Source organism: Gopherus evgoodei, chromosome 1 (assembly GCF_007399415.2).
Source record: "Gopherus evgoodei ecotype Sinaloan lineage chromosome 1, rGopEvg1_v1.p, whole genome shotgun sequence".
Classification (NCBI taxonomy): Eukaryota; Metazoa; Chordata; order Testudines; family Testudinidae; genus Gopherus; species Gopherus evgoodei.
Window position 1 is genome coordinate 56,806,320 of NC_044322.1, and position 16,424 is coordinate 56,822,743.

The 16,424-nt window shown below is 39.1% G+C and overlaps 1 protein-coding gene across 5 annotated transcripts in view; it reads left to right on the plus strand.

Moving 5' to 3' along the window:
* RUBCNL (rubicon like autophagy enhancer) overlaps nucleotides 1-15,718 on the plus strand; it is a 40,269-nt gene extending 24,551 nt beyond the window's left edge. For 2 of the 5 annotated variants that reach the window (XM_030565234.1, XM_030565227.1), the window contains 12 exons: nucleotides 2,212-2,297; nucleotides 4,857-5,064; nucleotides 6,078-6,182; nucleotides 8,529-8,571; nucleotides 8,839-8,971; nucleotides 9,404-9,549; nucleotides 10,296-10,360; nucleotides 11,467-11,705; nucleotides 12,673-12,734; nucleotides 14,320-14,473; nucleotides 14,592-14,682; nucleotides 15,196-15,718. In XM_030565234.1, coding sequence (XP_030421094.1) covers nucleotides 2,212-2,297; nucleotides 4,857-5,064; nucleotides 6,078-6,182; nucleotides 8,529-8,571; nucleotides 8,839-8,971; nucleotides 9,404-9,549; nucleotides 10,296-10,360; nucleotides 11,467-11,705; nucleotides 12,673-12,734; nucleotides 14,320-14,473; nucleotides 14,592-14,682; nucleotides 15,196-15,305 — 1,442 coding nt within the window. In that variant the 3' untranslated portion in view covers nucleotides 15,306-15,718. Of the gene's footprint in view, nucleotides 1-1,698; nucleotides 1,931-2,211; nucleotides 2,298-4,856; nucleotides 5,065-6,077; nucleotides 6,183-8,528; nucleotides 8,572-8,838; nucleotides 8,972-9,403; nucleotides 9,550-10,295; nucleotides 10,361-11,466; nucleotides 11,706-12,672; nucleotides 12,735-14,319; nucleotides 14,474-14,591; nucleotides 14,683-15,195 lie in introns of those variants that run through there. The other 3 variants (XM_030565243.1, XM_030565250.1, XM_030565260.1) reach the window with 3 other exon arrangements.
* Nucleotides 15,719-16,424: the final 706 nt, after the last annotated feature.

The window sequence follows — 16,424 nt, forward strand, 5'->3', positions numbered from 1 at the left end:
GTTGCAGATGTAAGTTGAGGCTGCAAAGATGTTAAAATCTGAAAAGGATGTAAAATTTTTAGATTGTTATAAGTTTAATCAAATGTTTTGGTGAAACTTGGCTGAGTTAAAACTTGAATGAGAAGGCAGACTTCTAAAAGACTCTTAGTGTGATGCTGGCATTTGGTCTTTTTGTCTTTCCCCACCTTATCCTAACTAAGCTCCTTCAGAGAGAAATGGAACCCTTTTGTAGTAAGATAGGGAGGACAGGATTACTTTATCTTCAATGTATGCAGTGTTGTTGTAGCCCTGTGGGTTCCAGATAGACAAGGTGGATGAGTTAATATCTTTACTGGACCCACTTGTGTTAATGAGAGACAAGCTTTGGAACTTAAACAGAGCTCTTCTCCAGATCTGTGTTACAGCTAAATACAAGATCAAACATTTTAGCATAACTAGTTAGCACATATTATAGTTAACACATTCTAAAGGACCATTCAAGGTGAAGTGTCCAATTATAGCCAAATAAAAATGCTTAACGTACTGAGAAATGTTCAGTGCTAATTAATTGGAAGAGATGATTTGCATAAACTATTCTTATGTGTTTTCAGGAGTCTCTCTCTGTTCGCAGGGGCGGCTCTATTTTTATTGCCGCCCCAAGCATGGCAGTAAAGCAGCCTTCTGCGGCATTTCTGTGGGAGGTCCGCCAGTCCCGCGGATTTGGCAGTGGTTCTGCGGGGGATCTGCCGGTCCCGCACCTTCGGTGTACCCGCCGCTGAATTGCCGCCAAAACCGTGGGACTGACAGACCTGACTGCTGTCCTTCATGGCTTGCCGCTCCAGGCACGCACTTGCTGCGCTGGTGCCTGGAGCTGCCCCTGTTTGTCTATTATAGTTTGTCAGTTTAAGCAGAAAGTCTATGGTGGCGATGGTTTAGTTTGAAAAAGACAGACCGTTTGCTTGTCGTCTGGATGTTCTAAATCATTTTATATTGTGGTATACCCAGAATGTGTCAGATGCTGTGTGAGTACATAAGAAGCCAGGCCCTGTCCCAAAGTCTTTTTAACTGAAACAAGTCAATACATGCAAAGTAGGGAAGAGACAAACAATATACAAGCAAAATGGTCAAGGTGGTAGTAAGCACAGGTCTTATTATCATATGCGCCTTTTATTTATTGTGTTGTGAATGTATAAACTATCCCCTTGCCCCTCTATCTTGTCAATATTAGTTGGATAATTTCTTACAGTAGTAGTTCTTAGGGATTTGAATATAAAATACATATTAGAATATGAGCCAACTCATTTTAATGAAGGTGAGGCTTTAATTTCAACAAGAATTAAGACCCATTCCAGCACATCATGTTTATGTGATTGAATGTAGGTACTCAAGAGCTATAGAGAAACAAATATATGCTCTGCTCTGTCATAAAAAGGTGCTGAAAGGGATGGGATGGTGCTTTTGTTTCCCATATTCATCAAAATCACCAGTAAACACTGTAAAAACGAAAACTGGCAGCTGCTACATTGTAAAACGAGAAATGCTGCATTTCTACATATGGTGGTCCTACATATGCTATCATGCAGTAGGGATTCGGGACATATGGAAATATACAGCAAACTTTTCTGAACTTCTTACATTCACATGAAACCAACACCCAACTGTCTGCAGCTGGCCCCTGTATGATTAGACCCCCACTGGAACACTGTGCTAGTGTGAGTCTTATCTTCCAGCCAGTAGCTAACAGTTCTGAGCACCATTAACTTTCCATGTGTTTATTGTAATAACACATGAAGTTTTCCAAGGCTAGCATATGGAGTGTCCTGGCTTTGCCATGTGGCTTTTCTTAACTGCTCGGGTCCACACTCCTCTATTTGTAGTTCAGTGTGGTGGTATTTTATGTGTTTGGTAGTGGACTAAATGAACAGCTTTGGGTTTTGCTTAGAATTCTGAGGCAGGTTTACAATGAAGTTATGTGTTGCAGTGTATTTAAGTTTTGTTTCCTCTAAACTTGATGTACTTTCTCCAGGTTGCCAGGATAACTTAAGTACTGTCTGTATTTTCCAAAGACAAAGACTTCTCAAACTCTACCTTTGATAATTCTTCCCCCCTCCCACACCCGGTGACAGTTTTGGAAAACAAGAGCAAGTTTTTTTCTCTTGGAAAGCACTAACACATTGTGGCTAATGCAAAGAAACAAATGACTAATAATAATGCTTATTGTTATGCCTACAGGTGCTACTTCGGCTTTAAGCATAGGAGCTATTTCCTTGAACCGTTCCTTGCAGGATATCTTCATGCTTTCTGTAGATGTGGAGAAGGTGAGAGCATTGCTGTCATGAATCTATTGCACCAATACTCTAGTACAGAATAGTCACTTATGAATAATTACACTTGATTGTTTGCTAGTCATAGAACTACATAGAACTGATTCCTTCTGATTGGCTTTAGAAGAACAAATTTTAGTGATGCCAAAATTAGTCTTTTACAACCTGCTATTTTTTTCTTTTTTATTCTGTTTTAGGATGAGCATTCTTACAAATTAAAATTCATCCCAAACTTATCAGTATTGCCCCATCTACACACCCTCCTTTCACTCACTCCAGGGAATATAATACTTTAAAGATACTCCCTTTTCATTCCAAACATTTTCCCCTTTCCTAAACCTCCATTTTATCTGCATTATTTCATGCTATTCTGTGAAAGTATAGCATTTGTTTTATGCGTGTGTTATGTGAAGGAGAAAATAACACTTCCTTATTCACTTTCTCCACATCAGTCAAGATTTTATAGACCTCTATCATATCCCCCCCAATCATCTGTTTTCCAAACTGAAAAGTCCCAGTTTTTTTAATCTCTCCTCATACGGAAGCTGTTCCGTGCACTGAATCATTTTTGTTGCCTTCCTCAGTACCTTTTCCAATTCAAATATGGTGTAGGCATGCCATGGATTCATATAGAGGCATTATGATATATTCTGTTTTGTTATCTAGACCTTTCCTAATGGTTCCTAACATTCTGATAGCTTTTTTGACCGCTGCTGCATTAGCAGATATTTTCAGAGAACTATCCAGTCTGTCATCTTTGATCTTTCCTCTTAAGTGCTCAGTCATTCTGAAAGGGAGAGGGGAGAATATAACAAATATTAAAGGGTTCAGACACCAGGAATGGTACAAGGGGTTTAACTAGAAGTAATGGGGTAAAGCTAAGAGGGGGAAAATAAGATGAATATCAGGAGAAAACTTCCTGACAGTTGACCTCTATTAGATGACGGAGTAGTCTCCCAGGGGAACTGGTAGAAGATTGGACAAAGCACTAATCTACGTATTGAAGGTTACAGTCCTGCCCTGGGAGGGAGAGGGAATAGATGACCTAATAGGTCTTCTCCACCTTTCTTCTATGACCCGAGCTGTTTCTTAAAGGGAAGGAGCTCAGTGTATAAAAGGAAGGTGGTGAAAAAGGGGTGATAGCAGAGTTCATGTAAATGCAGCCTGATTGCTTATGTAAGTTCCTCAATATGCAAGTACCCACTTGGCAACACAAACTCTTGCAGGCAAGTCCTTAACCACTGGACATGGCACTATTCTGAGATCTGTCAGTGACCAGGCATTAACCCCCATTCAGCATCCATCAAACTTTCTCTGAACCACCTTGATATCAGTATTTCCCTGCTAGGAAACAATGGCTGGTTAATTCTCTTTCCTTTTTTAATGGTATGTCCCAAATCTTGTTGAAAGGTTTCTGTGGGAAACTGTTAACCAAAGTAGTAGCGATAATCGAACAACATGTAGTTTAAGATACAGTTTCTTCAGGCACTTATGTGAACTTCTTGAGATGTTATATGAGGGCCTGCACTGTTGAGAAAATGCCATTATACTGGAATCGTTTAGAAATAAAATCTGTTGTTCACCTCTTTGTCCTAAAGATGGTTAAAAAGTTGAAGAAATGTCTACTGAAGTTTTCATTTTTAATTGTTCTTAAGTGATGATAGTTTAGTAGAGCTTATTACTACAGCTTTCCATTACACTGCTGTGAAGAATGTTGCAGTTACAACCGGTCCATTTTTAGAGCGGTAACTCAGTTTTTTTAGTGGATTATTTGATATCTGCATTCACAAGTTGCAACACTAGATTCTGAGGGTATTTTTAAGCAATGAGCTTTCCTATTATACCTTGAAGTTGCATGCAAGCAAGCAAGCAACTGCACAGTGGGAGCCAGGGGAATCTGAGTTCTGTCCCCAACTTTATCAACAATTTCCTGTGTGACCTTTTGATCTAGTCACGCAAGTTTCCATTTTCCCACCTGTAAAATGGGGTTAATTATATCTTACAAACATTAAAGAATTAAGTCAATGAGATAGGCAAGTGCTTTTGCTCTTCTTTTATCATCCCTCATCTGGGAATCTCACAGTAGTATTAAAGCCTGCCACACCTCGCCACTTCAAAATTAATGTGCACACTAATGTGTCTATATATACCTCACTCCTTTAATTAAATCCTAGTAAATATGCTACATGGTTTAAAATATGCTTACTAAAATTTATGTTGTAATCTTGGGAATATGCCCTTAAAAATGCCTAAATATGCACACCTGCCGAGAGTGCTCAATTAAGCATTTTAAGTTTCTTCCTTTTGATTTAAAAGACAGAGAATTAATGCAATAAATATGCTTTAAAAAAATTAAGACAGACATAAATTGAGTTTCTTGGATACTATACCTTTTACCCGCATTGTTTTATTTTAATTTCCTGCAGCTTCTTAAATTAAAGGCCAGGTGTGCTTTAAGTATGCTTCTTGGCTTGTTAATGTTGGGAAGAGAAACTGACACTAATTACACTAAGAAGTAAATTAGTAATAAACATTCCTCTTTTCTACGTCTAGGAGAATGCACACTTTTTTGTTGCAGATATGATCATAGCATCTTTGGAAAAAATGAAGTGCAGTATCCTAAGTCAACATGCAGAACCCTGGAATACAGAGGAAACCAGTGGATCACTAGGCAGCTATCAGCCTGATTCAGAAATATCCTCTTATACCAGAGTAAAGACACAATCTGCTTCTTCTGCTTCTTCAGACAGTGGCTATGAAGGCAAGTTATTTAATGTTAACCCATAATGCAGTGCTTTCTTGCCTGCCTTTGTGTGATTACCCTACAGAAAGAGTTGGAATGGGTGTTTCTCATAAGTGATTTCCTTGTCCTGTCTAATCTTCACTGACTCCCCAGACAGACAGTCAAAAATAAAAGGTCGCTTGTCCCATGAGATGTCTCCCTGATAAATTTGATTCTCCAAATGATTCCCATGCTCGCCAGTTTTTCTTTAACATTCACATCTGTGTATCTTTTTTATGGTTTGCGTCTCTCTTTGGAGTGTGCCTGGGGATATATGTAGTTCATTGTGCTGGACTGTGATTCACTGGAAATTGTAATTCATGCTCTTTGTTAGTGAAACTGTCAAGTTAGGATTTAAAAAAAAACAACAACCCACCTTCAAGTGCAACGTTTGTAATGTGTGGTTTATTCATCTTCCTTTTTTGTATTACGGGTTATGGAGTCTGACTATCATCAATTTGCTTTATAGCTTACTTCATTAGTTCATGGATCAGTCACTAGACATTTGAGTAGGATGAAATCTCAAGCAGGATTTGTGCACATGAAGTATGAGTCAGGGTAACAAAGGCTTATGATATTGTAACGCTGTACAGTACATGAATTTGTAAAATGGGCATGTCCCAAAAGGGATTTGAATACATAAGATAACATGAATCTAAATGATGTAACTTCTTGGAGGGGAAATCACTGAAGAAGAAGTGTGTGGGGTGCGGGAAGCACATTACTATTAAATATTTATAATTGCAGTAGCTAATACAGGCTTCAACCAGCTCAGGCCCTGCTGTGTCAGGCACTTTACAAATACAAAAGAAATGACAGTCCCTGCCCCAAAGAACATACAACCTAAAAGCTCATTTTACATTTCGTGTGTGGCTTTTTTTTGATGGAGAGAGAGGAGAAGACAGTGACAGAATGTTTAAAATAGTGCAAAGATCTAAATATATTAATCCCTCCATGAAGCTCTTATTAATGGATCATTTACTTTGTTAAAGGTTGTGCTGTGCTGCGGGTCAGCTCATCAGTAAATCCATCGTCACATCATGAGGCCGGTAGATTTCACTGCGATAGTGACTCAGATGATGAATTTGTAATTATTGGTAAGACTTTCAAACTATGCAGCTGCAACTTGCAATGAGTCTGGATAGATTTACTAACTACTTCAGTGCCACTTTTCCAGAGCTACATGTTGCCATAGTATGTATTTTATAGTACAAACTCGCAAGTGTATGATGACATTTCTCTCTTGGTAATCGTGCACTACTAATTGGAAGAGTTGAAATAGCTTTTCATAAGTGCTGAAACTCTATCATACGTAATAATAATACAGAAGTTCATTTCTACAGCAAGAATACTTTCCAGTAGTTGACATATATATTAACGTGCACATGCAATGTATGTGGTAGTGCCCAAAGTGTACACACCACAGATTCCCTATATGGCTGCTGAGACACCTGAGTTCAATTCCCTGCTTTGCCACAGTTTTTGTGTGTGATCTTGGGCAAGTCATTTGTGGAAGTCTCTGTGCTTCCATCTGTAAAAAATCTGAAAAGCTAACGCAATTCAAGAGGAAGAAGGGAACAATCTTACAGAAGAAAGGGACATCATCAATAGGTGCACAAATTACTGCTCTGATCTATAAAACCACCAGACAAATGGCTGTCTACACTAGTATCTCCCAGATTCAACAGGGGAGGATGACTTTCCTATGCTGCGTGAAGAAGTGGAGACAGCTGTGAAATCACTCAAAAACAGAAAGGCTACAAGTATTGACAATATCCCAGCCGAACTGATGAAATTCAGAGGAGAAATAGTAATAGATCTACTCATCAAGATCTGCAACAAGATATGGCAAACCGATGAGTGGCCTTCCACGTGGACATAGTCACTAGTCATTGCTCTGCCAAAGAAAGGCAACCTGCAATTGTGTCAAAATTACTGGACCATAAGCTTAATTAGCCATCCCAGCAAAGTGATGTGCTTCATTCTGTTCAATATGACTTTCAACAAGTGGAGAATATCATCGCTGCAGAACAGGCTGGCTTTCGTGCTGGAAGAAGTACCACAGAACAGATTTTCAATCTTTGTATTCTATGTGAGAAGTACTTACAACACCAGCAGGACATCCACCATGTTTTAGTTGACTTCGGCGTTGAGTATGGCACAAAGCTCTCTGGGCAGCCATGAAGATGTACAGTGTTGGTTGTAAGCTTATTCTTACCCTTAAACAACTATATGCCAAGGCCAGCAGTGCAGTTCTCATCAATGGCACAATAAGAGAGTGGTTTCGCACCACTGCTGGAGTCTGGCAAGGCTGCTTTCTTCGCCCACACTGTTCAACATCTACTTGGAGCACATAATGACTGATGTCCTAGAAGATTACATATGTATAGTCAGCATTGGTGTGTGTGTGTGTGTGTGAGAGAGAGAGAGAGAGAGAGAGAGAGAGAGAGAGAACAGTCTCTCAAATCTTCAGTTTACTGATGACACTGGCGAACTGGCAGGTAGCAAAGATGAATTTGCCGATATTGTGAAATGATTGGATGAAACCTCCGCAAAATACAGCATGGAAATTATGCAGAGAAACCCAACCTGATGACAGACAAACAGGATGGGATCAGCTCACATATCACTGTCAGTGGACAAGAGGCGGAGATAGTGAAACAGTTTAAGTATTTAGGGGCAATCCTCACTGATGAAGGATCACAGGCAGAAATTCTGGCAAGAACTGCGCAAACAGCAGCAGCAGTGGCAATGCTAAAGCCAGTTTGGAGGAATAAGAACATCTCCGTGGAAAATAAACTGAAACTGCTGCATGCATTGGTCATCTCCATTTTTCTGTATGTGTGCGAGACATGGACCCTTACGGCAGAACTTGAATGGAAAATACAGGTGGTAGAGATGAGATACTTCTGAAAATCCTGGGCATCCCCTACTTCAACCACAACATCATATGACCCAGTGCATTGGGTGATGAAGGTCTCCTGGCAACCATGAAGAAGCACAAGCTGAAGTGGTACGGCCATGTAACAAGATCATCTAGCCTATCCAAGAACATCCTCCAAGGAACAGTACAGGGGAGGAGGAGAAGAGGTAGACAGAAGAAGAGATGGATTGACAACATAGAGTGGACAGGAATGGACTTTGGAGACTCAAGCTCTGACACACAATCATCAGAGGTGGAGACAATTGGTTGATTGCTCATCAGTGATGGTGCCGCAATGACCAATGTGATTATGGGAGTGATGATGATTAATGAAAATGGGATAATAGCACTTCCTTACCTGACAGCACTCTTATGAAGATAAATATATTAAGGATTGTCAGGTGCTCAGATACTACGGTAATGGGAGCCATATAAGAACCTAAAGTAGATAGAATACAATGGCAGGAGGTGGAGGTTTTTGCTTTTGTAGGGCTAACAAATTTTTCCTCCATTTCTGCAGAACTTGAAGACTTGGAAAATATTGCAGCATCTCTAGATAAAAGGTAACTTTTTGTATTTCTCATAACTTAGTAAATAGCCGGGTGGCAATACTTTTCCCTGCCATATTGTGATTCTCCTAAAAAGAGGCAGGAAGGGAACATAGTTTGTTTGATGGATGTAGCACAAGGGTCCTAGAGGGCATAGGTGAATCAAAGTGGGAAGGGGAGGGGAAGGGAGGGGAGGATGGAAGGAGTGTCAGAAATCTTCAGGGATGTGGAGGACACAAATCTACTTATGAAATGCTACCATTTGGCTTGCTTAATTTTCAGATTATCTTTTGATCCAGGCTGCTATTCTGCTGAAGTAACAGCACAGAAGCTTTACCAAGAGTTCAGGAAACAGTTTCTGTCTGTAACCAATAACGTTCAGCTGTCTAGGTGCCTGAACACAACTAAGGAGAAAGTAAGTTTTTGAACAGAAAACAATGTGCTTATTATTCAAAGCCTTCAGTGCAGCTGCCTCATTCATGGGGTGAAGGAGGATGCGTAGAATGATATAAATGTGTGTTCAGGGTTTGGTTATTTTTAAGCAATTGCGGGGGAGGGGAGTCTGTCTTGGTTAGGAAGCTCTAATGCATTTAATGCAACGTAGGAAATCATGTAAATGGGATCTCTGTAGGAAATCATGTAAATGGGATCTCTGTGAACACAAGAAGTCCTTCAAGAGTTGCTACTAAACATGACTTTGGGTATCAAAACTGTGATTGTACTGACAGCTGTTGGAGTGTTGAAGGTGACATTTCATTGCATAGTCTGCAAAGCATGTTAGCATCTGTTCAACTACTAGGTTGCAGGTTAAATTCCACACTTAAGTCTGTCTTTCTGTCTTCAATAGTGTGCAAATAAAGAAAATATTCCAAAGGAACTTGAGTCAAGTGGGAATCTGGCAGAAGAAATAAAGGTCAAAGCCAGATTAAGAGGAACCACAGACTGGGCCCCACCTAGGTTTCAAATAATATTTAGTATTCACCCATCACTCAAGTAAGTCTCAAGTACTTGTCTGTCTGTGGGACTAGTCATTTTGTTTCTGTTATACACTAAGCCCAGTCCAAAGCCTGTTGAGATCAGTGAAAAGATTTCTATTGATTTCATTGGGCTTTGGATGAGGCCTATTGTTCAGTACCTTGTTCTCCAGTGTTTCACTGGAAGTTATGTAATAATGCCTACTTTTGCTGAGTCATTATGTCCTGACTAACACTGTCTATGTACTGTTACTCAATATGGTGAGTTACTTTTTTTGAAGATTGTGGGGTTTTGTTTTTAGCTCCCCTGCTGGCTCAAGACTTTTTTCCAGCAAGCAAAAGATTGACTACGCAGAAGAATTATGAATCTTGCTCTACTTAAAGTGCTGTCAAATGCACAAAGTAAACAAACTAATAACTTTGTTTTAACAGAAGTTGGCAGAAAAAAATCTTGAGTGTTACTTGGAATTAATAATGGGTACAAAATGTTCAGACAAATGTGACTTTTTTCCTGGTCAACAGTATCCCTTTATGCTTTCTTAAAGAAAGACTGGGGAAGTATCATACTTCTGGCATACCATGATCTCTGGTACCAGTGTCTGCATATTCTACAAAGATTAGCTTAGAGTTCCACTGTAAAATAACATCCAGAACTTCTCTTTGACAACAGACTTCTCTTCCTACATTGTAGTGGTTTTTTTTTTGAGTAACATGATCAGACTTCCAAGTTGAAAATATTAGATTTAATTTTGTCTGTCTGTACAGGAGAGATGCTGTTGTAGCTGCGCAAAACTTTACTTGTGCTGGTTGTGGAACCCCAATAGAACTCAGTAAGTATTGAAACACAAACACAAACCCCCAGACATACCACACCAAGCAATCCCCAGTTGTTTGCCAGCCTGTATTTTTGTGTTGACAGGATATATTTTGCAGTTCTGGCAATACCTTAACTAGAAGAAAACATTCCAGGTTGGGGATGCATGTAGCACAATGCACAATAGGATCATATCTCCACCTGAAATGTTATTACAGCCTGAATACAACGCCCTTCTCCATCAGCTGTAGGCTACTTCATAGCACTCCTACTTATCCACAGTTAGAAGTGGTGACTTTCAACAATAAAACTGGAAGCAAATTATTTATGATGTAAAATAGCTTGATTTTAAAAAAAAAAGTAGGCTAATAGTAAAATATAAGTTAAAATATAAGTCTCCAAGCTGCAAATCATAAATCTTAATTAAAAATACTTTTGAAATAGAATTTGTAATCCTTGCCAATTGATACTGTCAACTGGTCTTAAAAAGAAAGAGGATGTGTAAGTGGTTTTCTTATTTTTAAAGACTTGACCACAAAACCCTGTTGAAGTTATAAGAATCGTTGGGATACTTTTTTTTCACAAGCTGCTTAATGCATTGTAATGTTCAGATGTATCCACTTCATCAGGTCTCATTGCATGGGAAATCTCTGAAATGAATGTAAAGCGCTATACTGGGTCCATTATATAAAGAGAGACTCGCTCATGCCTGTCAGAACAAAATTAATATTTGTGTTGACATCAGGGACTCGGAGAATCATTCACAATAACTGTGCAAAGGAATTAGTGAGGTTACACCTGTAACCACAAGACCCAGTCCTGAACTTGTTTTGCGGGAAGCAGCCAAAAGTGTTTCCAGTAAGGATCTGTGTAAATTTTGATGGTCATAACTATGATCAGTCTTGCATAGGCCAAAGAGAGTTTTCTATAGTTAATTCAGAATACTAAATCTGACCATGGTTCTACCTCTTAAAAAACCAACCCCCTCCCCCCCCCAAAAAAAGCCTATTTTTCTGTAGATCTGAATTATTTATTACTGGATTGATGCAGTTAAAAGGCAATACCGTAGTTTTTAGAAGAATGGTTCTTTAAAGAATTATCTTCATTGTTGACCCTCCTCAGAATACATCAGGAGACTCCGCTATTGTGATTACCTGGGGAAGTACTTCTGCGACTGTTGCCATAGTTATGCACAAACTTCCATCCCTGCCCGAATATTGATGAAATGGGACTTCAAAAAGTACTATGTCTGTAACTTCTCCAAACATCTCCTGCTCAGCATATGGCAAAACCCCATCTTCAATGTGTCGTGTATCAACAAAACCCTCTATACAAAAGCAAAGGAACTGAACAGAGTCAGGGTAAGTAGCAGCATCTTTGTAATTGAAGAGTGTGGCATCGTCCTGCATGCTGCCAGAAGAAAGACTAGACCCCAGGAATCTGGTTTAATTAGGTTGCCGCTTTATTAAGTAACATATCTGGGAACTATCCGGCAATAACTCATCCACTGCAGGCCATTTTTCATTTGTTATCTGTACCACCTGTTATCTTTACCACCTTTTTCCCGCTGTTCCAATCCACCTGGTACTAGCACTGTCCGCTCTTATGAGGGTTAAAGGGATGGGGACTAGGGGTTTTCTCCTTTCTATACCAGACATTAGGAGCCCCAAACCTATTTCCCACCTTGTTTAAGAGATGCCTTCTCCTAATCCACTTCCAATTCCAGTTTATCAGGGATTTGGGTGCCCTGTTGAACAAGTACCTGCCACCAGGAGACACTAGCAGTTTAATTGGCTGCCACTCTCTGCCCATGAAGCAGCTGTGTCTGGCCAGCAGAGGAAAGAAAACAGTTGGCTTCTCTAAGGATTTCACACTCCCCCCCTGCCCTTCTTGTGAGCACACTGACCTCTCTGCGGGTTGGGGAGAGGAGGGTGTCTCTATGGCTGACTGGTTGGACAGAAGGGTGCGGCACAAGTCTATTGGCTCTTGTGAACCCAAGGGAAGGGCTTATAAACCCATCCCCTTGCCCTGGGGCATAGCAATTGGTTCTATATAGTCTTTGATCCTGCAGGAACAACTTGCAGTTTCGGGTCATGCATTTTGGCTATGCATACTCACTTGTGGGGCAGGCCTTTTGGTGCATTATATAGCTGATCTAACTCTCTGCTGTATTCTTCCTAATTTTAAAGTAAAACTGCTGTATTGGTGAAATGCTAATTTTTAAATAATCACTGGCTAAATTAGTGGTCTTAAACACTTCTGAATGTTTAAGTATGCTGCTCTGCTTTTCATTTTAAATACTACATTTTCCTACCCTTCATCCTTTAGGAGATACAAGAACAGCTTTTGCATATTAAAAAACTACTGAAAACCTGCAGGTTTGCTGAAAGGTATGGAGCATGATTAAGTGTAGTAAATACTTGGTAAAAGTATAATAATTATTCATGGAGCTTCCCCCTCCAGAAAAATTTTTAATCACACATTTTTTAAGGACATTAGTTCGATATTGTCATCAGAAATTCTGATATCTTCCTTTTCCTTGCAAATTTATCTATTGCAAATGTCAAGTGATAGTTTATTTTATAAAGCAGCTTGTTTTTTCCCCCAGTACCTTTGTAGAAACCCCTATGAGACTTGATTAATGATTAGATGTGTGTAATTATTTTTAGCAGAATTTTTTCTTTCATCCTTCTGATACTATTCCTCTTCAAGGACACTCACATTGTTCCTCCCTCAGCAATGTAATTTCTGTTCAAAGTTTTTCTAGGGTGACTAGAATGGTTATTCCATATGTTGCTCAAATGATGGCTCTTTAGTAGATTGTATTCACTCCATCTTCATTTAACTAATGACATAAAACAAGCTGTAGAAAATGTGTATATTCTGCCTGAGTTAGGCAGCTCTGACTACTTTCTCTCATTGCACACTCAGCCTAACTTCTCTGTGGATTTAGGGAACATTGGTGGCTTTAAAGAAAAGTAAGATGTTCTTCCAGCAAACTTTATGATTTTTTGTCTAAATCAAACAGTTGCCTGCAATGCTTAATGTAATTACTATAAAATGGAAAAATAATGGACCTCTGTTTTGCACCTGCAATTAGTTGTGGGTGCATATGATAGCACTTGGACATTGAGCTGAGTTCTGGACAAGACATCTGAATGCTGTTGCTTACACCCACAGAATTAGAGGTCTTTTATAAACCAGGCAAATAAATAAAAATTAAAAAAAAAACCTTTTAGTCTCTCTCTACTATAGGGCTAGGGACAATAATGATTTGATGACTGATGAAAATATTATTGTCAAAACTAAGCATTTTTGATGCACTCCTTCTCCACCCAGTTATGGTAGCAAATGAAAGTTAAAATGTGCAGTAGTGGTCATCTTGCGCTTGTTGCAATGGCTGTATAGTCTAAAAGGCTTTTTAATACACCCCTACCCCCAAAACAAATCAAAACCAACAACAACCCACTGCTTTTTTGTGCATTAAAATAGCAAGTTATCTATGCTGTTTCTGTGTGAGCATTCTATGTATGATCAGTGAATTGGTGGGATTATTGCATATGACAAGATAGATGCCTAAACAATTGAGAACAGATTTTTTTTTTTAGTTTAAATACTTATTGAACTCAAACTTTGGGAGAAAAAGCTATGTTAAATAATGATACCCCCCCCATACACCCTCACCCACAAGTCAAGGAAGTTCTCACTGTAGCCTTCCAAAGAACACTCCAGCATAAACTGGGTAGGCAAGACTTAATATTCTTTCTTCTAAGGTTAGTTAAGAAGTAGGCTTTTGGCAAAATTCACAAGTGCCCTTTAACCCAGTTAAACTAAGTTCTGCTGTGTATAGAGATATCAATTTTATGTTCTTCCTGGTTGATTAGACTTAGCGGTCTCCACTTACATGTTTTGCTAAACATGCTCTCAATAAACATGTCACCACTTTGTAATTTAACGGGTTTTTTTTATCTGTAGTGTATTGAAAGAATTTGAACAGGTCTCCAGCCACCTGACGACAGAGCTGCATCTGTTCTCAATGGATGACTTGGTGAAGACCAAACGAGGGCTGTTAGTGCCTCTTCTCAGGGATATTCTAAAAAGCTCCATATCTCATGTAGAAAACTGTGAGGTAAGGAAATCTCTGTGTCTGGTATATAGCCTGAAGAATAGCCACAACTGACCATATATTTTTATAAATCTGAACTTTTAATAAACATCAAAGTAATTAACTCTTTCAATTCTTCTAGCTTTGTCAAGCCAAGGGATTTATTTGTGAATTTTGCCAGAGCTCAGATGTACTCTTCCCATTTCAGATGGCTACATGTAGCAGATGTACAGGTATGTTCCTGCCCAAATCTATTGCTTTCTTGTGAGCATGTATGTGCGTGCATGTATAATGTTTCAAGCCCTGATTCCGCAAGGTTCTTAAGCATGTGCCTAATTGTAAGCACATGAGTAGTCGCACTGATTTCAAACTGTCTTATCTCAGTGAGTTTATTGTATATTTGAAAACTTGGATGTGTTGTCTGAATGTAAGTTAAAACAAAATCCAAGTGTGTTCTTGGTATGGGTTTACATGTCTCAGTTTGAGTTTGAAATAGCAAATGTATTGCTGTTACGTCGGATTTTTCTGGACCTAATCAACTGCCCATTGAAGTCAATGGAAAGACTCCAATTGACTTCAAGGTTCATTGGCTTGGGATCAAAATATGGAATTAAACTTGTTACTTTGTGCTTCATTGTCCTGGTCATGAGTCGTCTTCAGTTACTTTCATGTCTGGATAAACTGCCATCCTTTAAGGAATACAATTATTGATGCAATTTTTCCCACCTGCTTGTGTGTGTAAACAGTTTGCAAAGCGTGCTTCCACAATCAGTGTTTCAAGTCTGGAGAGTGCCCCAAATGTCTGAGAATAGCTGCTCGGAGGATGTTTTTGGAATCTCCATCTGTGGCTATGTGAGACCGGATTACTATGAAGAGGCATGCAGGTTTCTGTATATACCTCTGAAGAAACTAGATACAGATACATATGGTGTCTGTCTACAGGTTGGATAATGTTGTTTTAAACATTGGTATTTTTAAGTCATCCTGCCATGTTAACATTTTTTAATATGACTTTTTAAAAAAAATAATAAGGTTTAAATATTATGCTTGAATACCTATCCTGACAGAAAATAGTTTTTTATTGTGATCAGTTTAAGTGTATGTTAATGCTGTCATTAATATTTTGCTGCTACTGTTTTTTTACTCTTTTTTATTTCTGAACTTAAGTTTTTGTTGTTGTTGTTTTATTGTTTTATATTTGACAAGTTGACAATTCCCATATGTAACTTTTCATGCAATGTAGAGAAAATAAACAAAATTGAAAAACTCTTTTAACCTTGTCAGATTTTTATTATAAGCAAGAGGTGATAAAATGTAAGGAATTTTCTTTCCTCTGTTGAAAATATACTACAGAAATGCCTTGACTTGCGAGTTTGATTTAAAAACAAACAAACAAAAAAACACACCTGAAAATGTTATCCTGAAAAGAATCCTAACTCAAAATGGTGGATCAGTTTTAAAAAGAGACCCGTGCTAAACTCTACGGCAGTACTTCCAAACCTGAGAGATGCCAGACTACTTGGGGAGGGCATGTAGAGAGAGGGGGAGAGAGAGGTCCATGACCCTGAATTCACTCTGCCCAACACTGCAGGCTTGCTGACTCCTACAGGCCAAGTACTGGGTATCTCTTTGAAAACTGACTGCTTTCCTTACCTGCTTCTGCAGATGCTTCTTATGAAGCTCGCCATGAAAGCGACTCATGTACACAGAAGTGTTGAGCTATTGCCTGAACCTATATCACTCCTACTCCTGTGGTACTTGCCTCAGCAGTGACAGCACACATGGTCCAAGCTTCACTGCAACACCAATGGCCACCCGCTGACAGAGATCCCCAAAACTTACAGGAAGGATTATTGTGAGTTATTGTAGACATTGATCTGGATAGCATGTCCCAAAGGTACTGTCTCCCTAGCTAAGTGCCTTTAAGACACCGGATCTGCTTCTGTCATTCAATGTCTAATTTCCTATGGGACTT